We start from the raw sequence: 27,566 nt of genomic DNA, 5'->3' as shown, positions 1-27,566 counted from the left end.
AGGCATTAGGCACCTTGTTCCCAATAAAGTCCTGGTGGCACCATCCTGGTGCCAGTTCTAATTTGGACCTACAAACGTGGCTATTATAGGTGAAGCCTTAGTCCTGCAGGTGCCTATAGCCTCTGAGGGCATTGACAGAGTCATGTGTGGTGCTGTGGTCAGTCTCCTTCCGTATTTGTACACGGGTACTCCCCAGAGTCCTAACAGTCGGCATGCATTTTTTCATGTTTTTTTTATGGGTCTACAGATGGAGTGCCGTTCATTCAGCATCAGCTCTCGACAGATTTCCCTGCACTGGCGAGAGCCGGCAGAGAAGCGCTCCATCTGACGGGGACACTCGAGCATCTCACACACAACCCCCATCAATCCCTGCCCATCTCTGCTTCAGGGAGATGGGCAGGGTTATTGGGGGGGGGGGGGGGGGTGCAGGCAGCTACGGGGGATCAGTGGGCATAGGCAGAATGGGGCGCACACCCAATTCTGTCTGATGGCGGGTCCTGGCAGTTGGCTATAGAATCGCCAGGACCGCAAGGATGACAGGCGCTCCATCTGTAGGTCACATGGCTTGCTATGCTCGCCATGCTTCGGGTTTGGTGCCTCACTGTGCTCAGCACACAATTATATTCTCCCTCCACGCCGTAGTGGATGGTAGGGTATGAAATACAACCTGTCGGCACATGAAGGCTCAAAATTTTGTAAAAAAACCCCTCATGTCGACCTTTTGACCCTGTCAACCTTAAGACTGTCGACCTAGAGTCAATCTATCATGACACTCAGAAATTATACAGGTTCTATGGTTGCTTGGCTTTAAGCCTATATTTCATCTGGTTTTAATCTGCCATAAAAAACATGTCTAATTCATACATCACCATTTAAAGGGATAGTATGGCAAACCTACCTATGCCTGGTACAAGACAGCCATCAGAAATAAAACTGATCCATTAGTACCCAGTTACACCAACTCAACCACAAAGGGGAAATGTGTATGCCTCGGGACTGCACCTAGATGTGTGTGCAGTAGTAAAAATAGGATTAAGTTTCTTGTGAAGCTTTGAATGAGTACATGTATGGAATGAAGGTGTACCCCTTCTGTTATTGCAAATGGCATAAACTCAGAAAAGGTAAAAAAAAAAAAAAGTTTCAAAACTTGTCAGAACGAAAAATTCTAAACTTTCTGCTGTGAGCCTGTAGTAACGATTCAGTGAGATTGGGTGGTGGGATTTATGCAATCCAATCCTCTCCCGCTCTATTTTACCTTGCTTATTTGTCCTTCAGTCTTCTAGCCCCCATCCACTAGTGAGATGTCTCTCAGCAATAAGTTGGATGCTTTTTGCTTGCAATATGGGCGGGACCTTCCCGGGAGGGCTTTGAATGCAATTTGCTACTTGAATGGTTATTTTACATCAGATATATCACATGCAATCTATCCTAATGTGAAAGGACTTTACCTGTGATGTACACAGGCGATTTATCAGATGGGAAGAGCTATTACCATATATAAAATGTTCCTCCGAGTAATCGCATGCGATTCCATTGCAGGTGTACAAACGCTCTGCGATGTGCCCCTATTCAGGTGCGATTGAGAGAAATATTCATGGCAGCCAAAGAGATCTGTGATTGATATGCGAGGTGCATGGGAGTGCGCCTGTAATTGCAATCGTAGAAAAAGCAAATGCGATGTGACAGTTTTCATACAATCCATTGCAGCAATGCACCTCAATCGCACGATAACAGGCCATATTGCACTAGTGGATAGGGCCTTTACTATCTAAAAAGACTTTGCAGGAGCACCATACATATATCTGGTAAAATGGGAACATGGAAGACAAACATGTTAAAAAGGGGAATATTATAATCTAACTAGAGGCTGTAAGTATGTACACGTAATCAGTTCTGGTTCCATGCACATTCCAGGAAAACAGATTTATAGAACAGAATGATTATGGTTTGAGAGGTTTAGCTTCATCGATATACTGTATTGTAAAAATGCCACCAAGAAGCGGGTGACATTCTTAGCTTCCATTTAAGCCACCGTACACTTACCCAAATGTTCGTGGCTCTAGCTCCATAGCTCATGAATATATTCACATGGCCATATTTCCTATGCAGTTTAAATTGTTCTAGCAGGAATAACCTAAAGCATGGCCTACAGAAATATGCCAATACTAAAAATCAGTTTTTGTAAACTTGCTAGGACAAGAAAACAGACCACAAGAGCACAAACTGATAGGCGAAGATTTTTATTCATTCAGTGACACAGCTGTGTTCATATAGTAGATACTCAGTAATAGTCACACCTACTTGTATAACAGCTATGGAGAAGTAATATGGGGCAGATACGCAATAGAAGACATCCAAAGAGTATTCAAGTGAAGAGAACATTTTCACTATATAATTTATCGATTATTTTAATCTTTATTTTTGTACAATCCAGAGATTTGCAATAACAATACAACTGACAGGTTAAAGGCTTTAGCCCAGAATACTGGGAAAACCCTGTACACAAAAAAAAACGGCAAGGTGACATGACCAGGATGCAGCACAGGCAGTGCACAGGAGAAGTCCATAGAGAGGAGCCACCAGTGCGTACAGATGAAAGGTTCCGTTGTCATTAAAACAGAAATTTAGAGAATGTTACTTCTTATTTCATTGTAGAGCTTTTGAAACCAAACAGCCAGGTAGAGACCGGTTCATAGAGCATGTGTACATTGTGGATTTAGAGCATTGTGTTTACAATGTTTGTTTTTCCAAGATCAGACAGAGCCAGAGCTGTAGCATTTCATAGGACAACAGACATAGTAAGGGAACATAGTGAGTAAGTAGGTTACTACAAGCCACCTCACACAAATTATAAAGAGCATTTTTCTATGAGAGATTCTGAAGATAGTGCTTTATGTAGTGGATTAATCATTGTAATTATGACCTTTTTTAATTTTATTTTGCAGACACCGGGGCAGGTATTTTACTAAGAATTCTTTATACTTCTAAGGAATTACACTCCTCATCCTATGAATAGTTGTTAAGCCCAAACAAATTGTAGCCAATGTATGTAAACAGGGATATTTTAGTGGACAATGAGCCGGCTAGTGCTACTACTGGTCATAGGGCAAACAGACACAAAGGAATGGCTGATTGATCACACACAATGAGAACACTACAAAAGGTGTTAAACCCGAAATATAAACTGAAATAAAAAGGTCAAGTAGGAATATAGATATATACACTAATAATGTTAGCATCTGTGCAATGACTGGGGAGTTAGAGTAAAGACAAGTGGGACAAAGTATGAAAATAATGACAATTTGTGGTTCTCTAGGTTAAAGCACACTAATAAAGCCTCATTCATTTCATGTAACCTGTCCGCATTTTTAGTAGTCAGGCTGCATTCATGTTCCTGTATCATGGCTGCATCCTGATCATACACCGTAACAAACATGTTCGCACAAATTTCCATTGTCACATTGAGAAAATTGAAGGGGCCCCAACTGGGTGCCCAAAGTGCAAAAAATAAAAACTATACATACGGAAAATTCTCATTCTCCAACCGTACACGACACCATGCAGTTTGAGTGAGATGAGGTGGGCTGTGGCTTGTTCAAAGGGGTCCCAATGCCCCCTTAAAAATGATGGAGCACACACTGCATCCACACACTGGGAATCTAAGAGATAAATAAATGCTTTGCTCTTTTGTTGAATGCATTTGGACAGCAGCAGGATCTCCAGTGCAGAGTTGTTAGCAGGAACAGCCGCTCTCCGTCACTGGCTGCTCAGGAGGCTTCTCCAACTTGATGTCAATCACTGGAGGGAATGTGTTAAGGAGAGTGCACCCCTAGGAGGGTTGAATAATAACCTGCAACACTGTGCAAGAACCAACATTAGTCATCCACATTCTGTTAGAAGCATTAAAAACTCTTATTGTATTATGTTATTGTATTCAAATGCAGCAGGAATAAAATTTATAGACGTTTTAGTTAAAAGTGTCAAATGTGAACACACAGATTTATCCAGACCACTATGTCCTTTATCAAGAAAAAAAAAAAGGTATCTTTATGAATCAGTCTATCATAACACAAAATGATCATATCATGTTTCGCCTGCTTAAAGTGGTGTACACACTGTGTAAGACATGGGCGATTTTGACAGGCCATGGAAGAGTTGGACTATGCCCGATTTCATCAAAATTACCTTGCCGTCACAGTCTATTTTGCCAGACAATAGCGACGCCACACATTTCGTGAACACAGCAGCCTGGCATACCAAAAGTATAGAACACCAGTCAAGATGAACAAAGATATACTAAATCGACAGGCGAGAGAACCACTGGTTATTAGGATGTAACATTAATATTACCTGATCAATGCACGGGATTAAGAAAAAAAAAAAAAGATCACAATAATTTTATCAACATAAAATGTATAGGATACAATTTCAGATAAAACACATTATCAAGAGGTCTCACCAAAAGTAGCGGTTGTCTGCTAAAAAAAAAAAAAAAAAAAAACTAGTCCAAAGCTCTTTGCCCGAAAATAAATGCACAAGTACCCACGTGAAAGTGTTCTATCGATGTGGGGACTGTTGTGTATGTAATACAACTGTGTATGCTGCCATCCCACCGGGTCCCCACAGCTGCTGATAACGTAAGCTGTGGGGATCGCAGGTGTGTACACCTTTAGTCTATTTCCACTGATTGATAAGCAAAGGATACTATCTTCTTTACTTTTCTCTGGTGTGCTGTCCATGCCAGGCAATGCAGCAGCTACACGGCGAAAGAGCTGTAGATGTAAAAAGATAATGATTAAATTCAGGCTTTATTCAGCACTGTATTCCGATATGAAGAATAATCGCCCTATTAAATGAATGTTGAAAACAACCCATCATCACCGTCAAACTCGCTGTATTCAATGTTCTGGGGAAATTCTCACAGTCAGAGGACAGCAAGGATTCCCCTAAATGGTGAGGTTCCCACAAATGCAGTGAGTCTGCTGCATTTTGTGGCGAGCCCTGCCGGTTTGATGGCCGCACTCGCCATTTCCACCTCACTGAGAGGGGGGGGGGCAGCTGAAAACTGACGGCGAGCGATCAGCACTTCTCGCCCTCATAGCTCACCTTAAGGGCATTGAATAAACTCATATGTACACCATTGAGTGAAACAGAAAATCCCTTTAAATTTTCAAAAATTGCCACTTCCACAACTGTATAGGTGCGTGTTGCTATACACATGCACAGAACATAAGTGTAAGCATACAAGTAACTGGATGAGCGGGAAACTTACCTGCTTGACATTGTAGCCTGTCTTGGCACTAGTTTCAATGAACATGACACTGAGCTCCTTGGCTCTCTGCTCTCCCTCTTCAGTAGTTATTTGTCTGGTGGACAAAGAAAAACAAAATACTCATGCATATTTCAAGCAAAACCAGCAGCTAAGTTGTCAATGTGCAACACAAGCCATCAAATCTAAAGGAGGAGAGGAGAACAGGAATTCATCAATCCAGTATCATTTCTCTTTAGTTGAGCGATAAATCACCTTTCAGACCACATTTGAGAGAAGATAAGATAGGTGTGTGCGCATGTATGTGTCTCAGAGAAATAGGCAGTACTCATAAGAATCCACAATAGAATAAGTGAAAGTGCAAATTTATGGTTAACATTCTAGGGAACATATCCCTGTTCTCAGAATCCGCTACCAGTTAGCCCTATGGGGGAAACCAGAGTGCCAGGGACGGTCAACCGTCTACATCTTAAATAAGGTGTACTTAACCAAAACAAACTCATAGTGGCTGCAATAAGTTCTCTGGGTGCCCCGTTTTCCAACATGGCAGTGTGCAATGTTAGTTAGGGATAGAACTCTTGCCCCTTCAGTGTTAAACAAATAAAATGAATCTCTTAACCGTGGCAATCCTTAAAAGTTAATGGAATATGCTAAAGGAAAGCAAGGTAGACCAGGTGCTTGAGTAGGAGGGGAGAGATTTAGAATGGAGGCGCAGTACAGGCAAAAAATCAAATAAAGAATAAAATAAAAGTGTAAAATAAAAAATAAATCTCAAAATAATAAAACAAAATAATAATTAAATTAAATAAAATAGACAAACACTGGCAATAATGTTTACAGCCCTTTGAGGGTGGGTTGAGATTAAATGTCCCAGAGAGAGTAAACCTAGCACTTACTAGCCCTATCTACTGGTACCTGGAGTCTGTGTTGTCGGAGCTCCAATAGGCAACTGAGCAACGCGTTTCATGTCGCTGGGACGCTTTTTCAAGCAGCAATGTGAAACGCGTTGGCTTGACTACAGAGAGAACCAGAAGAGAAGATGGACCTAGCAGATCGCTGCCCGGCGCTGCTCCGTACCGCCAAACAAGCAGTGACGTCACCCCCACCCCCGAACTTCCGGATACGCTGAAGCCAGGGACCTGCGCTTTGCCACCTGCTGCTCAGCTGTCTATTGGAGTTCCGACAACACAGACTCCAGGTACCAGTAGATAGGGCTAGTAAGTGCTAGGTTTACTCTTTCCTGGACATTTTCTCTCAACCCACCCTCAAAGGGCTGTAAACATTATTGCCAGTGTTTCTCTATTTTATTTTTATTATTATTTTGTTTCTATATTTTGATATTTATTTTTATTTTGCACTTTATTTTATTCTTTATGTTATTTATTGTCTTACTGTACTGTACTGCGACTCCATTCTAAATCTCTCCCCTTCCTTTACCCTCCTACTCAAGCGCCCGGTCTACCTTGCTTTCCTTTAGCATATTCCGTATCCAGGGCTATTTTTCAGTAGGCTCCAGCAGGAACTGAGGTCCTTATTCTAGTTCACTCTGACAAAATATTTCTTAGATGGACAAAACCATGTGCACTGCAGGTGAGGCAGGTGTAAAACCCCACCCAAATCTAATTATCTCTGCACAAGTAACACCTGCCTCACCTGCAGTGCACATGGTTTTGTCTATCTAAGAAATATTTTGTCAGAAAGAGTGAACTAGAATAAGGGCCTCAGTTCCTGCTGGAGCCTACTGAAAAATAGCCCTGTCCGTATCACTATCAAACCACAAGACCTTGGCAGCTCAAATATAAGTGCAAGTACAGTTTTCTTTTTAGGATCTTTGCCTAAAAATACCCTTTACCATTAAAAGTTAATATTCATGTGCATACCAGTCATGGGGCCAGATGCACTAAGCTTCAAAAATGATAAACAACCAACCAATCAGCTCCTACATGACATTTTTCAGACACAGTCTGTGACATGGCAGGTAGGAGCTGATTGATAAACAGCCAGCCAATCAGCTCCTACCTGCCATGTCACAGACTGTCTGAAAAATGTCATGTAGGAGCTGATTGGTTGGTTATCACTCTCCATTTTATCACTTTTGAAGCTTAGTGCATCTGGCCCATAGAATGGAAAGTGGCACACAGCAGTATTTCTTTCATATTATCCTACTCATCAAAAACTCTGTGCTCAACTGCTGGTGAGCTCATCGATAGTATTTCACAGACAGAGATTAGGGAGTATGTATTAATGTTATGCACTGTTTTTAAAGTGACTCTAGTGCTCTTGCATAGAACATGCATTCAGTGCTATATATATATATATATATATATATATATATATATATATATATATATATATATATATATATATATATATATATATATATATATCTATCCAAATAACAGGGAACCTAAAAACCAAAACTCTCCCGACTGGGAAAAAGTTTGATAAATAAACTTGTCAAAACAAAATAATACAACACAATGACAATGGTAATAAAGGACTCGTACAATATAAAATACATAAAAAAAGGTGCTCATCTGAATCCACACTGGAGAAGTAGCAAGTGGTTCTAACGCACTTCATCAATTTATTCAAGTTTTGGGACTTCCTCAGGGTTAGTGAAAAGGGGGCCATACACCAGCAGCCCTTTTATAGATAGTAAATTGGTACTCTTTACCTAGCACGGCGCCCACGATTTCGCGGGCATTGAATGCACTAAAAATCAGGTGCGACCGACGCGATGCCCGCGATTTCCCATAGGGAACAATGTTCAATGCCTCAATTGACACGATTTTTCCATAGGAAACAATGTTAAATGGCCCACAGAGGCCAAATAGCCACCCTGAAGTGTGAAATGGCCCCCACAATTGTTAACGCCACCCTACGATCAACGTCAACCCGAAGCGTGGCGAGCCCGCGAGGGGCGGCGGTACGCGTCCTACGACCTTTTCATACCCCCACTATCCACGTCGGCGTGGAGTTGAGAATAGAATAGTGTGGCGAGCGCAGCGAGCCACCGAGCCCGAAGCGTGGCGAGCGCAGTGAGCCCCGCGAGGGGACGCGGATACCTTCACAGGTAAACGCGTCCCTTCGCGGGCTTCACAGGTATCCGTGTCCGCTCGCCACGCTTTGGGCTCAGTGGCTCGCCACACTATTCTATTCTCAACTCCACGCTGACGTGGATAGTGGGGGTATGAAAAGGTCGTAGGACGCGTACCAGCGCTGCGCTCGCCACGCTTTGGGTTCACGTTGATCGTGGGGTGGCGGTAACAATTGTGGGGGCCATTTCACACTTCAGGGTGGCTATTTGGCCTCTGTGGGCCATTTAACATTGTTTCCTATGGAAAAATCGTGTCAATTGAGGCATTGAACAGTAAAATCGGGTCAATTGAGAAATTTAACATTGGCGTTGGTCGCGTCGCACCCGATTTTTTAGTGCATTCAATGCCCGCCGTGCTAGGTAAAGAGTACCAGTAAATTAAATGTCATTTCCTTTTGAATGGTTTACATTGGCGTCCATGCACAGGATTTGCTAAGTTTTGCGGGCACTGGACAGAGGATTGTCATAGGGCATGCGCGAAAAAGCAATTCCCATATGTGGATTTAACAAGTGTCACATTATCGCACCCCCTCATACAGAGGTAGTGGGGCGCACTAGGAGAAAAACTGGGTCTAGATTGTATAAGGCAACAGTGACTCAAGTAAGAGCAGCCAGATTTCTAGACAATGCATGTAACCAGCAGTAGAGAGGGTGACAGAGCCCAGAGTGAGGTGTGCTGCTCACAGCAGGTGACAGCGTGACACGTACCTTTGTAACAATACATCTTGCTTTAGCACTTGATGCAATATATAAGACATTCAGTCCCCGAGTTGTCTCGCGCCCTCTGTACAGCAACGGAACAAAACCAAATAAACGGAAATAGAAGTAGTGCAAATCAAAAAGAAATATGGAAAATTATAGAGCCAGGGATGTATTCTATAATAACAAAAAACAAAACAAAACAAAATAGGCGATGAAAGATACACACACAAATCACTTTCATACATGGGTTTTTTTTCAATGTTTTAAGTAGCGAAAATAGTGAAGCGGATCAGTGGAGAAGTTGTCCAAAGCAAAAACAGCTTCTACCTGTAAAACTTAATAAATGGTACTCCAAAGCTGATTGGACAACGCCTCCACTTTTTAGTGCTCGATACATTAACCCCGTAGTCACCTTTGTGGTGTTCCTGCTATACATGCATATGAAGAAAATATATAAAAAAAAAAACGAACTATAAGGAGATGCAGGAAAACAGACAAAAGCTTTATAAAGCATGAGTTAAACCAAATTATAAAAAAATAAATAAAAACAAAATGCTAAAGAAAAAACCCTGAAACAGCTGCTTCTAAAGCCATCAAAGAGGCTATTCATAAATGACTGAAAGATGGCTGGTGTCAGCGGAAATATTGCGGTTCTAAGATAATATAATGATACTTCATCTCAAACTGCACTCACCAGTGTACCGAAAAAGAAGACTGGTGGGGATTGCCTAGCGTCAAAAGGTAACATAGGAACCATGAATATAATAACTTTTTTGTTGGTGCACTCACACAGATATAAGGGGTGGTATTCAATGTGTGCCTATATCGCCAACAGTCAAAAATATTGGCACACATCTAATCAATGCGTCCGTTTCAGACTGCATCGAAGCCTGGGTACTTGTGAGTTATTTGGACGCCCGATTTTTTGATTGTATGCCTTAAGTTAAGGCATACAATCAGATACGATGCGATGCGATATCGCATCGCATCGCATGCGACCATCGGATGCGATGACCCGATTTTTCCATAGGAATCAATGTTAAAATGATTCCTATGGAAAAAGGGGTCCTTTTCATACCCCTACTATCCAAGTGGGCATGGAGTTGGATATAAACCTGTGGCGAGCGTAGCGAGCCACCGAGCCCGAAGCGTGGCGAGCGAAGCGAGCCCCGCGAGGGGACGGTATTCTGTGTCCGCTCGCCACACTTCGGGCTCGGTGGCTCGCTACGCTCGCCACAGGTTTATATCCAACTCCATGCCCACTTGGATAGTAGGGGTATGAAAAGGACCCCTTTTTCCCATTGAATTCCATGTTAAAATGGACTCAGTCCATTTTAACATTGATTCCTATGGAAAAATCGGGTCATCGCATCGCATCGCATCCGATGGTCGCATGCGATGCGATGCGATGTGCCCGATCCGACCCGATTTTGAAATCGGGCGTCCGGATAACTCACAAGTACCGAAGCCTGTGTAGATTTAACTTCTTAAAAAAAAATAGAATCTGCATGGTAGAAAAAAGCCGCTAGATTGTTGAACCTGGGGTCTTTTTTCAACCAAATACACGTGGATTTCAACTGTTGGACCACTTTGGACAGTCAGAACATTAAAAACAGACAGTCGATTTAAAGTCGGTATGTCCATGGTTCGGAAACATTGAATATTACGTTTTTGAGGGATATTAAACTCCTAATCCATTCTAGAAAATATATGGATATACAATACAAATCTTCAATATTGTTACCGATGCACGCTGATCATAAATAGTATATAAACATTGGTTTTTCAGAAAGACATCAGTGACTGTTAAGATCAAAAATATGTGCATTGGCCCCAAGCATTGGCCCCAAAATATTTGTGGGCCACACTGGTTATTAGTTCACTCACTAAAAAAACAAAAAACAAAAAAAAAAACACACACACACACACACAACAAAAAAAAAAACTTTTGCTGAACAATTCAGATTCAGATTTTCTTCTGAGAAAGGACAGTCACTTAAAATCTCATCATAATATATATATATATATATATATATATATATATATATATATATATATATTCATTCTAGCACTAATTAATTAAATATATATATATATATTTTTTTTTTTTTTTTTAAATGTGCTAGAATTGTGGAACAAGTATATACTGTAAGAGGGAGAGCCTTATTGTCCGCACTGATGACATTTAAAGTGAGCAGCCTTTTAAAAAAGGGAATGATGTTCTGTTTGTTGAGCAAAATTTTTTTTTAAAACGATTAAACCTGTGTACACACAGTGCAATATTGCTGGCAATATGCTCTCTGAGCAACCATATTGCCAGTGATTTGTTGGTGCTGCAGTGATAAGTCACCGGGGGTGCGCTTACGTGTTCAGCCCCAAGCTCCCCCGATCAGCTGTTTCCCCCTGCGGCTCCCCCGGCAGAGTCTCCTATATCTGATGAAAACTGGACACTGAGCAATATATTGCACCAACTACTTTTTTCTTAAAGTGCACTGTGGTTGAGCTAATGCCCAGTGTGACCTACAATTTTATGGGGACAATGCACACATTTAGGATCATAACAGTCATCTCTCTGTATAACAAATATTCATATACTATTTATTATAAGCACCCAGCGATAATATAGAAGGTTGTATATCCATATCTATACCAGAATGGATTCCATTTAATACAATATTTTATTGCGTGGTCCAAGTAAGGGTTTGTATGAGAATAATAAGTAAGTGTCCAACCAAAAGAGTCTTCTTCCTTGGTTCATGGTGCTATTGTAGGGGCAGTCAGAATAGGGAAACACTGATGCATGTGCAATCATTGTAGAGTATGCAATGTGCCGCCACTATTTCCGACGTGGGAAATAGCAGCGGCTCCCTATTCAATGCTGTCATTAACGACAGCATCGATGTGGGATCACAGCTGTCGGGCCCGTTTTGCCGATAACGGCCTTGGATTGACGTTATCCGGGCTGCAGATCGACAATCCACGGTCGGTTTCGCGGCCACGCCCCCTTTGCGCCCATCGGCAGACGGGACATTGAATTTTGTCTGTCATTATGCGGTTCGATCTGACCGCAAATGGGCCAGGATCACGGCTGTCGGTGGGGATCGACAGCCGTGATCCCAGATTGCATACCCCCATTGTCTGGTTCACTGCAGTAATCTCAGAGATATCCGCAATCAGCAATGTTCCCCATTATTACATTACGGGGTGATCTATAAAACAGCGAAAAGAGTTAAGGAATGGATCAATGCAGAAGTTGTCTGTAGCAAAAAAAAAAAAAAAATTGAAGTAGCATTTATCTAGTAGTCTATAAAATAATACGTAGATGCTTATTGGTTGCTAAGGGCAACCTCTCAATTTTTACCATTTCTTAAAAAGATATCCAGAAGGCAGAGATGTTCAGTCATTAATAGAGAGGTCCAATTGTGACTCACTTACAAAAAGACTAAATTTTTTATTTACTGAAATGTAAAATACATAGGTCTGTTAACTCAGAATTTAAATTTTTTTTTGTGTGTGTGTGTATATATGTGTGTTATTGGTTAGTTAGTAATGTCGAGAGATAGCATTGTGCCAAAGCCCAGTATTGCAGAAGGCTGCCACACGACAGTAATCCAGATGTCCTACTTGCACAGCAGTACCGTTACCTCTTATCAGCCAGATCGGTTTTATTTCCCACAAGCATGATTATTACATCACTTCCCCTCTCTGTCCGCACATCATCTATCCATTTTGAGGTTTGCTGAAAGGAATTCAGGTCTGTTTGGGGAGAACAAGAGACAAAAAAATAAAACATGCAGTGAAGAATAGAATATACTATCAATATGATAAATGATAAATTTACATTAATTACAAGTGACCTGCTTAATATGCCCCGTGCAACAATAATTATTTTAAGTACAAACAGGTAGGAACAGCAGCAAAGCAGTAGGCCACACAAGAATGGGACTGCCAAATGCTGAGGCATGTATTAAGCAGCCTGTCCTCAGTTACAACACTCACTACCTAGCGCTAAACAGCACAAGTACCACTCATTACGAGCCTTCATGCAACTGGGTTTCTATAGCTCAGTACATAAGCCTTCACTCAACACATGTACGGATAAACATCATATAGAGCAGCCTAAGCATGGGTTCAAGTGGCCCGGAACCTGGTAGAACTGCATTTCTTCAGGTGCATTTTTAGGGGGAACTGCCTCCACAACTGTCAACACAGTTACTGCTAGCCAGTGCCTGTCAAGAAGCTCCTCTGAGACAAGACTGTACTGCGACAGCCCCACAGATTTTATGAGCGCTACAGTTAGTTAGCCTCCATGCTCATCCTACAACTATGCTTAGACTTGGTAATAAGAATTATATTTGTATTTGATGCAGATCATTCTTGTACAAACAAGTTGTAAGGAGGAGTCTCTCATATCACTTTCACACAGAGAATGAAATTCCCAGGTGAAGTAGTTACACCCGGGAATTTTATTAAATACACGGGTCCTTTTTCTGTGTGAAAGGGTGAGCGGCATTAGTACGGTTGGTGCGGTATAGGATCCTGCATGTACATAGAGGGTACTTATAAAATAGGTCATATTTGTATTGTCATCTTACAGGAGTGCCTTCTACTACAGCAGTGTCCCAATTTAAGATCTGGACGAAAGAAGAATAGTTTTCCAATGTTACTAACTTGTGATATCATAGACTACCACTGCGATTGTGGAATCACGTATATAGCTTGGGATCAAACTGCGAAAGCGTTCTTGTCCGGCGGTGTCCCAGAGCTGCAGCCGCACCTGCTGGTACCAGGCCAATGAAAGCAGAAAAAAAAAAAAAAGGACAGATTTTGTAAGAAAGGAACATTAAGTCAAAAATAGAAGAAACATAGATGAAAGTTACTACGCTTTGAGTCCCGCTGTAGAAAAAGCCCATCATAAATAAAATGATTCATTATGAAATAAAGGATGGCAAGCATCCGAGAAGGAATACAATGAGTCTACAAAGTATCACTTGGCACCATAAGAAATCAATAGCGTCCATACTAACATTACTTGTCAACAATACGTTTTATGCATGATTAAGACAAATCCATACGAAATTAAGGGTTTTTAAAGGATTAAGGCATATTTTTTGCAAAAGGGCTGCTAACACAGTACATACAGTACCTCCAATATTTATATACATATGGGGGTGTTTAATTCCACACCTCTATTTCCGACAGGGAAAATAGCGGCGAGCACATATTCAATGCTGTCTTCCCGACATTTCTCAAAACAAGGTTATTTGTAGCTTTAGCTTCATTCGCCTACTTAAAACATCCAATTAATACAACATATTTGTTGTTAATAAATGCATTCTATAGTCTTAAAAGCTGCACATTAAATATATTTGCAATAAATAGTAACATAAAAAAAAATAAAAATTATACACAAGTAGTCTTCACACACCGTGCGATCTTCCAGGTACATCGTCTTGGAGAGGAAGTCTATGCCGATTGTAGCCTGGAAAGAAGCAGAATGTAAGACACAAAACTTTGGAAAGCTAATTCTAGGCCAATGTGGTCACAGATGAACTAAACTAGCCATTATTACTGTGTGATGTTCTACAAGAATGTATATCTATATAGCTACCATTAAATAGGTAACATAAGGAAATCTGCCTAAACAGTCTGATCAGTTCTAGAATTATATTATATAACATTTTCTTATATAGTGCAGCAAAATCCACTGCGCTTTACAACCGGAAACAGTAATGCTGGGTACACACCAGAACGATTTGGGCATTTTTTAGATCAGGTTCCGATCTGCGTCCCCGCTGGCCGTTTTGCAGATCCTACCTGCTGCAGTCAGGATTTGAAAATAACCCCTTCAACTGATCGTGATAGGATGCAGATCTTGTGCTCCTACAGATCGTGCGACCATCGTCTCACGATCACGATCGTTCTGGTGTGTACCCTACATTATAAAACAAACTGGGTAGTTACAGACAGTAAAAGCAGTTACAATCTGTAGTATGTGCAGATTATTTTCAAAATCACAAAATCTAACAATGTGGCTTTGCGTTAAGGGGTGTTCACAGTGCGATTTTGCTTGCAATTCAATCCCGATTCGGTTGGGGTCGAATCGTAAAGCAAGCAAAACGCATTCGATTTGGACTATATAGTCTTGCCTGCACAGACTAATTTTCTATTAATTTTCAATGCCGCAGGGCCACACATCGGCATCGAATGCAGCTGAAAACTTGAATAGAAAAATAGACCAAATTGAACCGTGTGTACAGGGCTTTAGTTCATCACCAAGCCATGACACAGGAAAGTGGGTCTGTATTATTTATTACCAGTTATTTATATAGCACATATTCCACATCGCTTTACGCTTTTTTCTGAAATTAGTCTTTTGGGGGAAAATAATAATAATAATGCAAAAATGGACTCATCGCAGGGATGGAAAAAGTGTCAGTGTGAAAGGGGTTAATGGAGTGATCCATCCAATACTAAAAGTTGCCTATGTACTGTCTGTAGGCAATGCAGAAAGACATGGCAGAACTCAAGTCAGTTTCCCACCATTCACCTGGCTTCTATTTTCTCACGCAGCATTTAAAAAAAACAAAATTTTTTTTGGGGGGGGGGGGGGGGGGGGGGGGCGGTGGCGGCTTACAATCTAGAGCAGGGGTGGCCAATAAGCAGCCCTCCAGCTGTTGAACTACATATCCCAGCAGTTTCAGCATGGCCAAATAGCAAAACTAAAGCAAGGTATCCTGGGAGGTTTATTTAATCAACCGCTAGAGGGCCGCTAATTGCCCATTCCTGGTCTATGAGGAGGGGGGAGCCAGACAGGAGGTGACATGGAGGTGCAGGCAGTGAGGCCTAAAGGCATGAAATGAGCAGGGATGGCCAGGACAGGTGGGTTTACAGAGCCCGTTTGAATGTTTGCAAGGTCAGAGAGAGTCTAATAAAGTGGGGGAGCTCATTTCAAGGTAATGTGGGGCAGCACAGGCAGAATCTTATCAATGTGAATAAATTATGCAGTAACAAATGATACGAAAAAATAGCTTTGTTATTTAACATCTTAACTTACGTCCATTAGGAAAAAATAAAATCACATTAAAAAGAAAGCGTTCATTAAGGACATTAGGTACATCATGGTCCTTCAATCAGCAATGGTCATACATGTCTGGAAGTACTTCCTGCTGTCACTTGCTAGGAGTGTATTACTGGAGAGTTGAAGATGTACTTAAATGTAACAGTAGGTGCAAATGAAAAGAGCCACACCTGCACTTTAATTAAGACTTAATTTAAGACTTGTTTTCCCATTATCAGGACAAATGTGTGCAAAGTGCACCTTGTAGCTGGCACAGGAACAATAAAATATTGAACAGGTGATTAGAGCCAGACAGACAACACACAGATAAAAGGTGATTAGAGGCCTCGCTAAGAACATCATGCTCTGTCTAATCCTCAGGGTAGATTAATCTCTTTAAACAATAAAGGAGTATTAAATGTTATTACTCTGCGCTAAGAGGTCAGGGTCTTACACACTCCCCGTCACAACCTTGCTTTTGGCACTCACCTGGTAAGTATTGTCAAAGCTGTCATACATGAACCGAGTGATGAGAGAGGTCTTACCAACTGCAAGATGAGAAAGGTAAGAGATTATGCAAAGTACAAATATAACCTGTAAATCGGTAGCTGCCTATTAACATACAAATGTAGAACATCATGTAGCACAGTAACTTGTGGATTAGTTTAAAAAGTTAAAATCCCTTACAGTCAACAGTCACCCAAGAGAAATGCACAAGTTCCTGCAATTTCAACCAGATGCTTTTCCCAACAAAAACTGAATTACCAGACAAGAAAATCAAACATTACAGACCCATTCATAGCACAGATCATTCCATGTAGATTTTAGCTTTACTTGAGATCAGACTGACAGCCCAATTAAACAAACTGTACTGTACAGATAATCTGATCACAAGGATGTCCCATCAGCCAAGAAGCTTGGGTATCACTTTGCCCGAGTCGCCCTTTCACCTTCTGGCCTCACTGATAAAGATCAGGCTATAAGCAGCTTACAGAAACCATTAAGGATTTTACAATAAAAGTGACTATTTTACTAATTGCTTTGGAGCATTACTAGCAGCCTATTGCCAATCTACTGTAGTAAAGAAATAATCTCCTTGAAAATATGCTTTGGAAGATGTACCATTTTATATTCTCAGAATACCATATATACTCGAGTATAAGCCTACTTTTTCAGAACATTTTTTTATACTGAAAAAAGCCCCCATGGGCTTATACTCGAGTGAGGGTCCCACTTAAAATCAATAAGTTTTCCCAGTTTTTTGTTGTAAAATTAGGTGCCTCGGCTTATATTCGGGTCGACTTATACTCGAGTATATACGGTAATTGTACACTACACTTTTATATTCTTAATGTATCTTACATAAACAGAATTAGTCATTAGCCTGTCCTATGTACAGTGTAAACGTTTCTGAAAATCCTGTGGACGCGCTGCCTGTATATGCCGCATGGACATTCCTCCCTGATGGCAGGTCACAAAAGTCGGCAAGTAGGATTTACGCTGTTAAAAACATCAATGGGTAATGGACATTAAGCTGGGAATACTTCTTCTACTTGCTGCAGGGGGCATCGTGATAAAAAGCTGGTGATACCCTATAGAAGCCTATGGCCTTCTCTCCACAATGCTGTGTGAGGGATCAGTCATGGATCCCTCCCAGCATGCCCCACGGCTGTCACGCTGCGGCAGAAGTCCAACGCCGGAGCCGCATCGCAAGGGAGAGCTCTAAATCACATATGTTAGTGCATATGCGATTAGTAAAAATGCAGTAGCCGGCAATGTGGGGCAGCAAAGGTTAGTTAATTTTGCCCTTAATGATTGATGCGGTCACCGATATGGTTAACCATATCGGCGCTGCAGTGAGAGAACAAAATAGTGCATAGACACTGAGCGATATCATTCATGATATCGGTCAGTTATATCGCTCGCCACCACACTCCGTACATGTAGTTGCTGCATGTACAGACAATGGGGATGCATGGGAGCGCAAATCGTTAAGGATATTGAGAATACACACTGACCGATGTTCACGATACATCATTTACAATATTGGTACCGTGCATATCGGTAACAGAGAAGAAACAGAGCAGGTACAAATGTACATTTTGTGGCATGATAATTTCTATTGATGCCCAATAGATTCAGCTATCTTGTTAATTAAATATTTTGTTGGTTTAGAACAGTCCTGGTCATCCCGTGACCGGTGACTTAGGACCTTATTCTGGTTGGCACGCTCCCCTGCGTTTTCACACAGGGGAGCAATGTTTTGCAACTGTGCATAAACATTTATGTGCAGCCACAGCGAATTGATTATTCGCCGGCCGCTTGCACACCGCACTGCGGGTGGCGGATGTGGGGCAGCGGGCCATGGTTGCACCAATTGGAACGCCCAGCATTTCTATGGCGTTCCCATGGAAATTTGGTGATGACACACTAATGCAGAACAGGATTCAGCCACTGCCAACTGGATCTCAAGGGGAACACAGCCACACTGTGTGAACGCATACGTTGAAATGTATGCGTTCGCCCCACCTTCCTGGCCATCAGCAGCAAGCTGCGATAGGACCGTGCAAGTGTGAACAGCATCATAGGAGCCTCTGTGCAGGCTCCTTCCAGCCAAGTGGGTCCCCAGCCTTCCAGTCAAGTTATAAGATGGGTAAGAAAAAAAATGACAGTTATGAGCTGACTGGAATGCTCTGTAATCACTGGTCACTTTATCACTACTCCAGCTTGAACTCTGCTGATGTTGAAGATGGTTTCAGGTCACAGATCATACACCATTGTACGCAAACAAAAATGTTTAATATCTGGCTGTAACAGAAGGCAGTTTGTTTGCCAAAGGCATGAAGACAGTTTAATAATGATGATAATAATAATAATAATAATAATAATAAGTATCTGCAGGCAACAGCAAAGCATGGCGGAGGTTCCTTGAACGTTTGAATTGCTGAATTTCAGCATATGGTGTCCTCAGTGCTGAGAAACATAGCCAGGCACGTATCCATCCAGTGGTGGGGAACCTCCGGCCCGTGGGCCGTATACAGCCCCCGGAGCCGGTCTGCGCGGCCCGCCCACCCTCCCGACGGCTGTACAGCGAGTCTCATACAGGCGAAATCTCGCGAGAGCTACTGACCTCTCGCGAGATTTCACCTGTATGAGACTCCCTGCACAGCTGCCGGACCACACAGACCGGCGACTCGTAACCTGCGGCAGCCGCCGGAGCATAGGACGGCTGCCGCAGGATGATTTGTAAATTTATTTATTTTTTAATAAATGGCCCCAGAGGCATTATGCCTCATTGAAAATGGCCCTCGGACCTCAGAAGGTTCCCCACCCCTGGAGTAGTATGACTGGTTCCAATTTTATCTACAGCAGGGCAACAACCTGTATTATGCAGCCTTTTCAGAGTTCCTCACCAGTATTATTCCTGTGTAGGTTAGCCAGCAACAGTCCCCGATAGCAGGCGGAGAAACGCGTAGAGGATATCTCCTCGGCAGCTTCCTCAGGAGTGTATATATCATACACTCCTGAGGAAGCCGCCGAGGAGATAGCAGGCGGAGAAATGCGTAGAGGATATCTCCTCGGCAGCTTCCTCAGGAGTGTATGATATATACACTCCTGAGGAAGCCGCCGAGGAGATAGCAGGCGGAGAAACGTGTAGAGGATATTGGGGACTGTTGCTGGCTAACCTACACAGGAATAATACTGGTGAGGAACTCTGAAAAGGCCGCATAATACGGACAGCACCAGCGGTCGGGGCACCCATCAGGTATTGAAATCCGGACCCCCCAATGCTTTTCATGAGCTCTAACCAAGCTAAAACAAACCACTAATATGTGCACATAAGTGGGGGACTTACAATTAAGTTACTAACCAGTAATGGTACTGCATAAACTTGTATGGAAGAAAGCATGCATACTAATTATCCTAATTGGAGCTGCTAATTCATTTGAGTATTTACTCAGCTTTTTATGTATGTTTGTCTTGTCTGTGTTGTTGGCCAGTATATGTAATTTTAAATAAACCAAACTGATTATTTTGCACAGCGCTGTCCCAATTGACCTTTCCCATGTCAACATATTGCTTGTGTTGGCATTCCAAACCTGATGACTTTTTATCTGTCGACCAACAGTGGTCGAAAAATCGACTGTTGACCCTATGACAATACCCCCCGCAGAGCACCACAGCAGAGAGTGACAACCCAGGCAGCGAAGAGGAACTGAATTGCTTCTGAAAGATACAGTACATGACGGAGCAAGAACTTAATGTGCATAGAATAAAAGTTTTCCATATGTCAGTCTTCTCAGTTACCAGGTCCGATTGGGCATTTATGGGCTCATCAGTTACCACTAATGTCAGAGCCGGTGGCTGGGCACACCCAAACTGATCAACACAGGAATTTCTCCTTCAGGCACCATTTAGCGGCACAACATATACATTCCCCATGGGCACGAAGGGCAGTGTTCAGCTTTGTACACACTGGGGCAATATATTGTTCAGTGTCTCCTTTTCATCAGCGACCAAAGATGGTCGCTGATGAAAGGGAACCTCTGCGGGGGCAGCCACAGAAGGAATCAGCAGGTCACAGTAGCAAACTCCTGCGACCAGCGATCATAAGGGAGCTAAAGACGGGAGCGCGCACGGTCGCACACTCCAATGGCTGGCGATATGGTTGCTCAGTGACCATATTGCCAGTGATAAATGCCCGTGTGTACGCACCTTTAGCCTTTTATTAGCTTCCCAGACAGTTATGTGAAAGAAAGACATCAGCTGAATGGCTTGCTTGTGAAACAGTTTGCTGTATACCTCCGTAGAACTACAATTACCATAAAGGACATGGCACACCGCTTACACATTAAGGACATAGTAACTAACCTACATGAATCTTCATTTGTATGTGGAGAAATAAACTGAAATGTCTATTACTCCTACCAGCAGTGCTGTATAAAACATGAAAATACTCCGCATTAGGGGCCCGATTCAGACCTGATCGCTGCTGTGAAATTTGCACAGTGAATGATCATCAATATACTGTGAATTCGTATGGGCCGCAATGTGCTAGACCACGCCTTCGAGCAAAGACATCCTGCTACTTTTTGATTGACAGGAAGTAGGCATCAGGGGGGTGGTAACCGGCTGTTTAGTGGGAGTGCTAATAAAAACACAGGCTGCCTGAAAAAAATATAAGAATGATATTGAGACGTTCTTAATGATGCGCAATATGAGAAGCCTATGGAGAGTCCAAGCCAAGTATTGGCGATTCCACACCAATGGACAACTGGATATTAGGCGAGTATAATAATACAGGTAGGATGGTCCATCCACAGGCACTTCAATGGCAGATGATACCCTTCTTCCCTTTTAGGGGACGGCCATCTCCACACCTCTGCGATAGATCATATACTGTAAGTGCGTATCGGGGTGTTCTTTAAAATTAAAACCCTTAAGAGGTAAGTGGATGAATCACCAAGTAACTCCATATGATATCCAATATAGAGAGGTGAAATATATATGTTGTGATTCACAGATTGTAATATAATTTTCAGATGAGTTGGAAAACTAGTTGGAAAAGGTTCTCAATAAGCGTATCAGTAGGCAGAAAACAGGGGTTAAAGTCCAGGGAAAAGACACTGGATCTGCTTCATAAAAAAGATCTCATGGGAGATTGAAACGCGTTGGTTGGTTTACAGGTGGACGTGGTCACCCAAACTTTTAACTTCGTTTATATGGAACAGCTATTTTAAACCTTTTCATCTTTAAGGACCCACTATATGCCGATCCAATCTCCGTCGGCAGCGGATAACTCTGAGGAAATATAAGCATACCTTTGCTGGCTGGAAGCCGGGTCCACGGCTGCAGACACACAGTGTGATTGAAAGCTCAGGTCTCCGCCTGAGACAGACACGGACATATTGGAAGCGCAACATAACATTGGACTTTGGAGACGGGAGTAGAGGTACTATCTTAACATATATATATCTACCCCGCTTTCTCCTATACAAAGATCACTTTCTTCTCAGTGTCTCGGAAAACGGATAGTGGACATTACATCATAGATCTTTTTTTCTTGTTTTTAATATTTAAAAAAAATATATTGCTGTTGATTTTTTTTCTGTGCTTTTGCATGCCTACATTGTTTCAAGATGTATGAATAAATTTGTATTTTTTTACCACCAAAAGGGTAAAAACAATTATTTTTCCACCTAAGCGCCCTATATCTTAAAACTCCCAAAACCTGTATTTTTCATAATCTATTGCTGGCTGATTGAACCAGCGGGGAGTCTAGAATTAAGCTGCTGGGAAGGGCGTATTCGAGTACAAACACACAAAACTTATCTTCAACACTGGATCAGCTTTCTCTGGTAAGTATATCTTCCTCTACAACTATTTCCACACAGCTGGCTTGCCAGAAAAAATGCTAGGTGCGCCTAGAGAAAAGTAAAATCTCTGAACAGTGCTAGAAATGGTATTGAATATAGCCAATTAAAGCCATTTAAAAGAAGTAAAATGAATAACCAAGGACAAAAAAAAACGGTACTTGTTTCCTAGCACGGCCACAAATCTTGGCCATCGGGGGTAATTTTAGTGGCCTGCGACGCGACCGACGCGATGCCCCCGATTTTTCCATTGAAAAATCGGGTCAGTCGCATCGTGTGCGCCTAAAAATGCTTAAATGGTCCACCCGCGATTTCCCCATAGGGAACAATGTTAAATGCCTCAATTTACCCGCGATGACCCCGATTTCCCATAGGAAACAATGTTAAATGGGTCAATTTACCCAAATCATCATAGGGAAGAATGGTAAATGGGCCAGAAAGCCCAAAAACCCCCCCTGACCAGTGAAATGTCCCCCCAAAAGTAGTTCACGCCACCCCGCGATGAACGTGAACCCGAAGCGTGGCAAGCGCAGCGAGTCCGCGAGGGGCGGCGGTACGCGTCCTCCGACCTTTTCATACCCCCACTATCCACTAGGGCGTGGAGTGAGAATAGAATAGTGCCCGAAGCGTGGCGAGCGCAGCGAGCCCCGCGAGGGGACGCGGATACCTTCACAGGTAAACGCGTCCCTTCGCGGGCTTCACAGGTATCCGCGTCCCCTCGCCACGCTTCGCGCTCGCCACACTATTCTATTCTCACTCCACGCCCTAGTGGATAGTAGGGGGTATGAAAAGGTCGGAGGACGCGTACCGCTGCGCTCGCCACGCTTCGGGTTCACGTTGATCACGTGGTGGCGTAAACTACTTTTGGGGGGACATTTCAATGTTCAGGGGTGTTTTTGGCCCATTTACCATTGTTCCTATGATAATTTGGGTAAATTGAGCCATTTCACATTGTGTCAGTAGGATGAGTAATAATTAGAGCCACAATAACAGGCTAATAAGTAGTCTTAATTAGTATTTCATAGTACATTCTCCAAGGTAGCCAGTACATGGTTAAATGGGTTATCCAGTGTTAATGTCAGCCAGATCGCACTGCCTTAAAAATTGGGGCAGAGATATAGTTACCACTACCATAGATTCCATTTTCAATTGATCAGTGTCCAGTGGCCCTCCTTAGAAATGGCTGTAGCACTTGGGGGTTTCAGGCATTTGGGCAGATGTTTTAAGTCTGGTGTGGTGATAAAATGGAAGTAGATAACACACCAGCCAATCAGCTGTGTGAATTATGACATTTGGGAGTTCATTGGCTGGTGCGTTCTCATGTGCTCCAATGTCCCAGATGCTCCTGGACTCGCTGTGATGATAATCCGTTAGTACGGGTGCCGGCTGTCAAAGTTTAGAAAGATAACATTTGAGACGCATTCACAGCGGCTCCAGGAGCATCCGGAACATTGCCTGAAACCATGAGGGCTACATTACATGCAAGTCCCTATGGTAGGCATGTCCAAACTGTGGCCCTCGAGATGTGAAACTACACATCCCAGCATGCCTTGTCAAAGTTTTAGCATTCCCTAATAGCAAAACTGTGGCAAGGCATGATGGAACTTGTAGTTTCAAGAAAGCTGGAGGGCCATAGTTTGGATATGACTGCCCTATGGAGTGCAGGGTTAGGGCTCAATTCCATCAATCTGGATCCAATTCCGACCGATTGGATGCAGATTGTACGTAGATTGGGCATGTTTAGATCCAATTTCGTTCGGATGTGCGTCCCCGCTGTCGTTTGGTCGTTTTACAGATCCTACCTGCTGCTGGTAGGATCTGTAAAAGATCCTTTCAACTGGATACAGACTCAGATCGGATTGGGATCAGATTGGATGTAGATCGTTAGCAGATCGTGCGACCATCACACAATCTGCTAACGATCTACTCAGGATCGTTCTGGTGTGTACGGGGCCTAAGCCTGGCAATGATCTGGTCACAATGCACCTCAATGAGTTGTATCAAAAATGTATAGCTTTCCCTTTACACATTTAGCATTGAACAAAGCAAAACTAGGCAACCTGGTACAACTACACATCCCAGCACGCCTTAACAGCAAACCTGGCAATGCATGCTGGAATCTGTAATTCCACTGCAGCCAGAAGTTGCCTACCTTCCTTGTATATACTATAGGTCTCAACCACAACAACATTTTTTTTTCAAATCCATGTTATAAAACTAACTGCACAGTACATACATAAAATGATTGTCCTCTAGCTAGGAAATGGGTCAAATATCTGCCAAAAAATAAAAGGTTATCGGAAGTTGAAAACCTCATACATACTTCTCTTTAAAATAAGGTAGCAAACTTCAGTAAATCTAATGATACCATGAGGTCTACTGGTGAATTGGAAAGATAATATAGAAATCCCAAAACAAATACTAAACAGATAAGAATGGCAAAGATGCTTTGAAAATAGTTTTAAAAAGATTCCTACCATTGTGATAATAATTGTGCGATAAAAAAACAAACAAAAAAAACAAAACCTGTAAATCTGCAAGCTGTCAACCAGCTGAACACATGGAAACACTGAGACAGGGCTACAGAACCTGCCTTGAGTGCATATTCACAGTACAAAACCGTAATGCCCAAAAAGGTAGCAGTTAAGGGTAATGATGCCTTGATGAGGAAACTTAAAAGTTCTTAGCTAATTTAGTTACAACTTGTCTGGTTCTACTTATGAAACAAGATTTAGTATGCGTCAAACACCCGTGATCTAAAGCCCCGTACACACGGGGGAAATATATTGCTCAGCCATACAGATGGAGCGGGTCTCTTGCTTGCAGGAGATGGCGACGCCAGCCACCATCTGTATCTGCGAAAGGGGACACGCGCGCACGTCCCCTTTTGCACGGTTCCCCCGGGTCCCTGCCGGCTTGTCGGCGGTCACCCGGGGTCCCCACCGCCTCCCCGCACCCCCCCTAACCCTGTCCGTCTCCCTGAAGCGGAGACAGACAGGGTTCCCGTCACCCCGCCGCCCGGAAACTGAGACACGCGTCCCAGTCAGATGGACGCCGGGCTGCTGACGGATCGCCAGCGGTGACGTTCTGGCGATTCGCCAGCAAGAGGGAGCCTGCGACCAGAGATTAGAACGGGGCTGAAAACTGGAGCGCGCAGCTGGCGATTTATTGCTGGGGCACACTCCCATCACTGGCAATATGGTCGCCTGCGACCATATTTCCAGCCCCTATCGCCCCCGTGTGTACACAGCTTTAGTAAACATTTCAGTTTTATTTCTCAAAACTTTCATCAGGAAACATATACTAGCATACATACATGGCTTCTGATCCTAACTAGTTCGATGACAACACAACTCTCACACCCAACAACAATTGGAGGGATCCTCTGTCATGTTGGTAAATGACTGATAACTGCTGTCAGCATACAGTATGAGGGTGTGCATATGATGATAATAATACCGGTAAGTTCTCTGTTGACAAATTGGAGACTGCCCTATGGTACTGGGCAAGTAGCAGAAAAAGTTACAAGCAGGATTTGGTGGCATCCAGGATAGGCCTTTACCAGTTCCTGTGTATACCAAGCATAAAGTAAATAATCGCTTTAGTCTCTCACCAATGGGCAAGTTATTGCACTTCTCTCTGAGGACTAGTAAACAATGACTGGTAACAAAAAAGCTGTATGAAAATAAATGATGCAAGCTATTTTAAGCCATGACATCACACACCAATGAGATCATACACTGATAACTGATTCAAAAATTCCATTTTCATAAACACATATGACACTTCACTGCTCCATTATATATTATACATACACAGCTCTTGAGATGTAGATAAAATAAGCTTCCTCTCTTAGCAGAACACAGTGAGATGCTTCCATTACACTGTTTAGTGAAGCACAACAAAGGTATATGAAGACGCCCAACCTTGTGCCAGGGTACTGCATGACTGCTTCCATGCATTTATATTCTGCACGGCCCATATATGCCCCTGCATGGCTGTCAATAGAAGAGGCCTCTCCTGCCTATACCACCCACTCTAGAACCATTCCCGTGTGTGAAATATATATATATATATATATATATATATATATATATATATATATATATATATATATATATATATATATATATATACATACACACACTCAAACCCATTTACACTAGATAGGAATATTTCTGGCTGCACATAAACAACAAGACCACCCGTCTCCCAGGCTCTGACCGCTTTGCTCTCCCAGGAAGACCAGCTTGAACTTCCGCAAGGGGTTCCCGAACTCTCCGCCGCCTGCCGAGCTCATGATGACAGCGCCGAATCACCAGGCTTTGAGCAGAACCGAGCAGTACCGAAGCGCGAGCACGCAGACGAGGTCGAGCGCGTTCGGTCCCTTGTGCGTAAGAGGGAGGGGTCGTGCGCGCTCTCGCGCTGCAATAGCCACCTCGCGTTCGAGCCGCCATGTTGCTGTACCCATGGAAAGTCTGCGGAGTGGCGTCACTACTGTGGTACTGAGGGAGGACTCGGAGGCGGAGCGTTGTGCTGAAGCATTATGTCACCTCGGAGAGGTGATGGGAAGGGAATGAGATGATTCTCCCAGTTATAATGTTCAACAGCTTTATATTATATATTTTTTTCAAAATAATGATTAACTAATTTCCGTATAAATTTTCCTGAGAATATTATTTTTCCTAAGTGACAATCTATAGAATACAACATATTCTACTTTCCTGTGAATTTTCTGACCCGATTAATCAAATGTGAAAAAATCTCCAAATTAAAGCGCAGAAACCAATTTTTGAGGTTGTTTTGCTTTGACTTGGAATAGGACATTATTGCCTAAAGCCCCATACACACTAAACCAGACCTGCTGAGCATGGGGTCGCGACTCCAGGTTGCTGACCATCAGGTTGATGACTTTTCTAATCTTAGGGATTTAAGGAGTCTGAAAAATCGGTACTTGTTTCCTAGCACGGCGCCAGCGATTTTTATCTCAAGCATCGGGACCTAAAAAATCAACCAAATCTCATGCGATGCGATCAACGCGATTTTTACATTGGAATCAAT

At 42.6% G+C, this 27,566-nt stretch overlaps 1 protein-coding gene and 1 long non-coding RNA gene across 3 annotated transcripts in view; one reads left to right on the top strand and one right to left on the bottom strand.

Moving 5' to 3' along the window:
- Positions 1–2,224: 2,224 nt before the first annotated feature.
- Positions 2,225–26,895, bottom strand: RAB41 (RAB41, member RAS oncogene family). Of its 2 annotated transcripts, none has more exons than XM_083159146.1 (8): positions 26,730–26,895; positions 16,621–16,679; positions 14,500–14,553; positions 13,743–13,851; positions 12,716–12,827; positions 5,273–5,366; positions 4,706–4,772; positions 2,225–3,798 (listed from the first exon to the last, which is right to left on the bottom strand). In XM_083159146.1, the coding sequence occupies exons 1-8, from the start codon at positions 26,803–26,805 to the stop codon at positions 3,734–3,736; spliced, it is 636 nt and encodes a 211-aa protein (XP_083015272.1). In that variant the 5' UTR covers positions 26,806–26,895; the 3' UTR covers positions 2,225–3,733. The 2 variants fall into 2 exon arrangements, with proteins under 2 accessions (XP_083015272.1, XP_083015273.1); XM_083159147.1 differs by having other exon boundaries at positions 13,743–13,848; positions 26,730–26,894.
- The window catches only part of LOC146035609 (uncharacterized), a 35,697-nt gene continuing 35,025 nt past the window's right edge, over positions 26,895–27,566 (top strand). Inside the window, exon 1 of the long non-coding RNA XR_014460685.1 lies at positions 26,895–27,067. This is a non-coding gene — a long non-coding RNA (uncharacterized LOC146035609). The remainder of the gene's footprint in view (positions 27,068–27,566) is intronic.

Source organism: Crinia signifera, chromosome 9 (assembly GCF_055691185.1).
Source record: "Crinia signifera chromosome 9, ASM5569118v1, whole genome shotgun sequence".
Taxonomy (NCBI): Eukaryota; Metazoa; Chordata; class Amphibia; order Anura; family Myobatrachidae; genus Crinia; species Crinia signifera.
This window is presented reverse-complemented; position numbering and strand designations above follow the sequence as displayed.

Coding starts and splice junctions, on each gene's coding strand:
- RAB41 (XM_083159146.1), bottom strand. CDS start 26,805: ATGAGCTCGGCAGGCGGCGGAGAGTTCGGGAACCCCTTGCGGAAGTTC. Junction 14,554..16,620: donor GCTTTGACAATACTTACCAG/GTGAGTGCCAAA, acceptor GCTTCTTTCCAG/GCTACAATCGGCATAGACTT. Junction 13,852..14,499: donor TGTACCTGGAAGATCGCACG/GTGTGTGAAGAC, acceptor GCCTGGTACCAG/CAGGTGCGGCTGCAGCTCTG.